This window comes from Hylobates moloch, unplaced genomic scaffold, assembly GCF_009828535.3.
Source record: "Hylobates moloch isolate HMO894 unplaced genomic scaffold, HMol_V3 SCAFFOLD_12352, whole genome shotgun sequence".
NCBI lineage: Eukaryota > Metazoa > Chordata > Mammalia > Primates > Hylobatidae > Hylobates > Hylobates moloch.
The window spans coordinates 1-1,806 of NW_026664627.1; the positions used below are offsets into that span (position 1 = coordinate 1).

The 1,806-nt window shown below is 38.1% G+C and overlaps 1 protein-coding gene across 1 annotated transcript; it reads left to right on the forward strand.

Moving 5' to 3' along the window:
- Positions 1 to 466: 466 nt before the first annotated feature.
- LOC116465857 (HEAT repeat-containing protein 5B-like) lies at positions 467 to 1,659 on the forward strand (the record flags this gene model as incomplete). Its single annotated transcript, XM_032148788.2, has 2 exons — positions 467 to 622; positions 1,403 to 1,659. Coding segments are annotated over 2 exons (413 nt in total), but the record flags the coding sequence as incomplete, so codon positions are not given.
- Between the last annotated feature and the right edge of the window lie 147 nt (positions 1,660 to 1,806).

A 1,806-nucleotide genomic window follows, 5' to 3' on the forward strand; every position in this document is an offset into this window, starting at 1 on the left:
TGTGTTAAATTCTTTATATGCACTGACTTTTTAATCACCACAGTACCATTTGAAATAGGCATGTAAGCCCATTAACAGATAAGGAAATTGGGACAGAAAAGTTGAACATCTTGCTCAATGTCACATAACTAATATAACTAGTGGAATTGGGATTTGAACCTGAGTCTTGTTTCTGCAGTATCTGTGCTTTTATACACTGGATTGCTGCTGCTTGCTAAAATTAGGTTGTATTCCTGGAAGCAAAGATGTATCTCAGTATATATTTTAGCATTATTATAAAGCTATTAAACAATGTTTTTAAGTCACTTCAGTGTTTAATTCTACAAGTTTTCCACTGAGAAATAACTGCATAGTTTTTAACACTCAGACATCAGCTGGTATGGCTAAAATCATAAATTGTATAGACCAAAAAAATCATACCACAATTCATTTCTCCTATGTCAAAGACATGATTTTGTGTTTCCAGAAGCAGTAGTGAATGACACAAGTGGAGAAAACAAATCTGGCGCAGCAGACATTGCAGCAAGCCAGCATGTGATGGTCTGTGCCCTCCAGGAACTCGGGAGCCTGGTGCAGAGCTTGAATGCCACCGCATCCCCTCTTATTCAAGAAGCATCTATAGGTATGACATTCAGTTACTTGCTAGCATGTTTTTTCACTTTTTTCAGTTGTAAGTGTGATTGATATTTAATTTCTGATTAGTTGCTTATCATCATCATTAGCACTTCAGATCATCAGGTTTTACTTAAATTAATATTCATTGTGATAGGCTGGGCGCGGTGGCTCATACGTGTAATCCTAGCACTTTGGGAGGCCCTGGTGGGCGGATCACTTGAGGTCGGGAGTTCGAGACCATCCTGGTCATCATGGTGAAAGTCTGTCTCTACTAAAAATACAGAAATTAGCCAGGCATGGTGACATGTGCCTGTAATCTACTTGGGAGGCTGAGGCAGGAGAATTGCTTGAGCCCAGGAGGCATAGGTTGCAGTGAGCCAAAATCATGCCACTGCACTCCAGCCTGGGACAAAGCGAGTCTCAAAAAAAAAAAAAAAAGAAAAAAAGAAAAAAAAAGATTCCTTGTAAAGAATATTGAATTAAATGGTTAAAGTTTTGGAACAGAAATCAAAAGCAATTGTGGTAGTTTTTTTATAAAAAATTGACTAAAATTTGTTGAAGACTTCTATTAAATTTTACATCAACATTGAATATAATTGTACTATGTTCTTCATAGAAAATGTTCCTTTGAAGTACTCTACTGTATGTAGTTTTAGGCAAAGTTGTGGATCTATATGTGTAAAATCTTGGTGATTGTGATTTCAGTTATTGTTTTTTAGATAGTCTTTGAGTCTCTGAAATCATTTGACTTCATTAAAGAGTAATATTTTGAGTATTTCTTTTTTAGGGCTTTTGGAGATTGTGACTTCAGTGCTTCTTCATCCAAGCATGACTGCCCGACTTGCTGCTGCATGGTGTTTGCGCTGTGTGGCTGTGGCATTACCTTTCCAGCTGACACCATTTCTAGACAGGTGTGCAGAACGGCTCAACAACTTGAAGACCTCACCAGAAGCTGTCAGTGGATATAGTTTTGCAATGGCTGCTTTGTTAGGTGGAGTACATCAGTGTCCTTTGGGCATTCCTCATGCCAAAGGAAAAGTATGATGGAGATCCTAGACTTGGGAATGCTGTCACGTGGGCTTTGGTCTTTATAGGAACGCTGCTGTGTTTAATGTTGAACAGGATGGTCAAATAACAGTTTTAGTATGTTAACATAAAACATAGTGTTCTTACTATGGGGTTAACAGACCC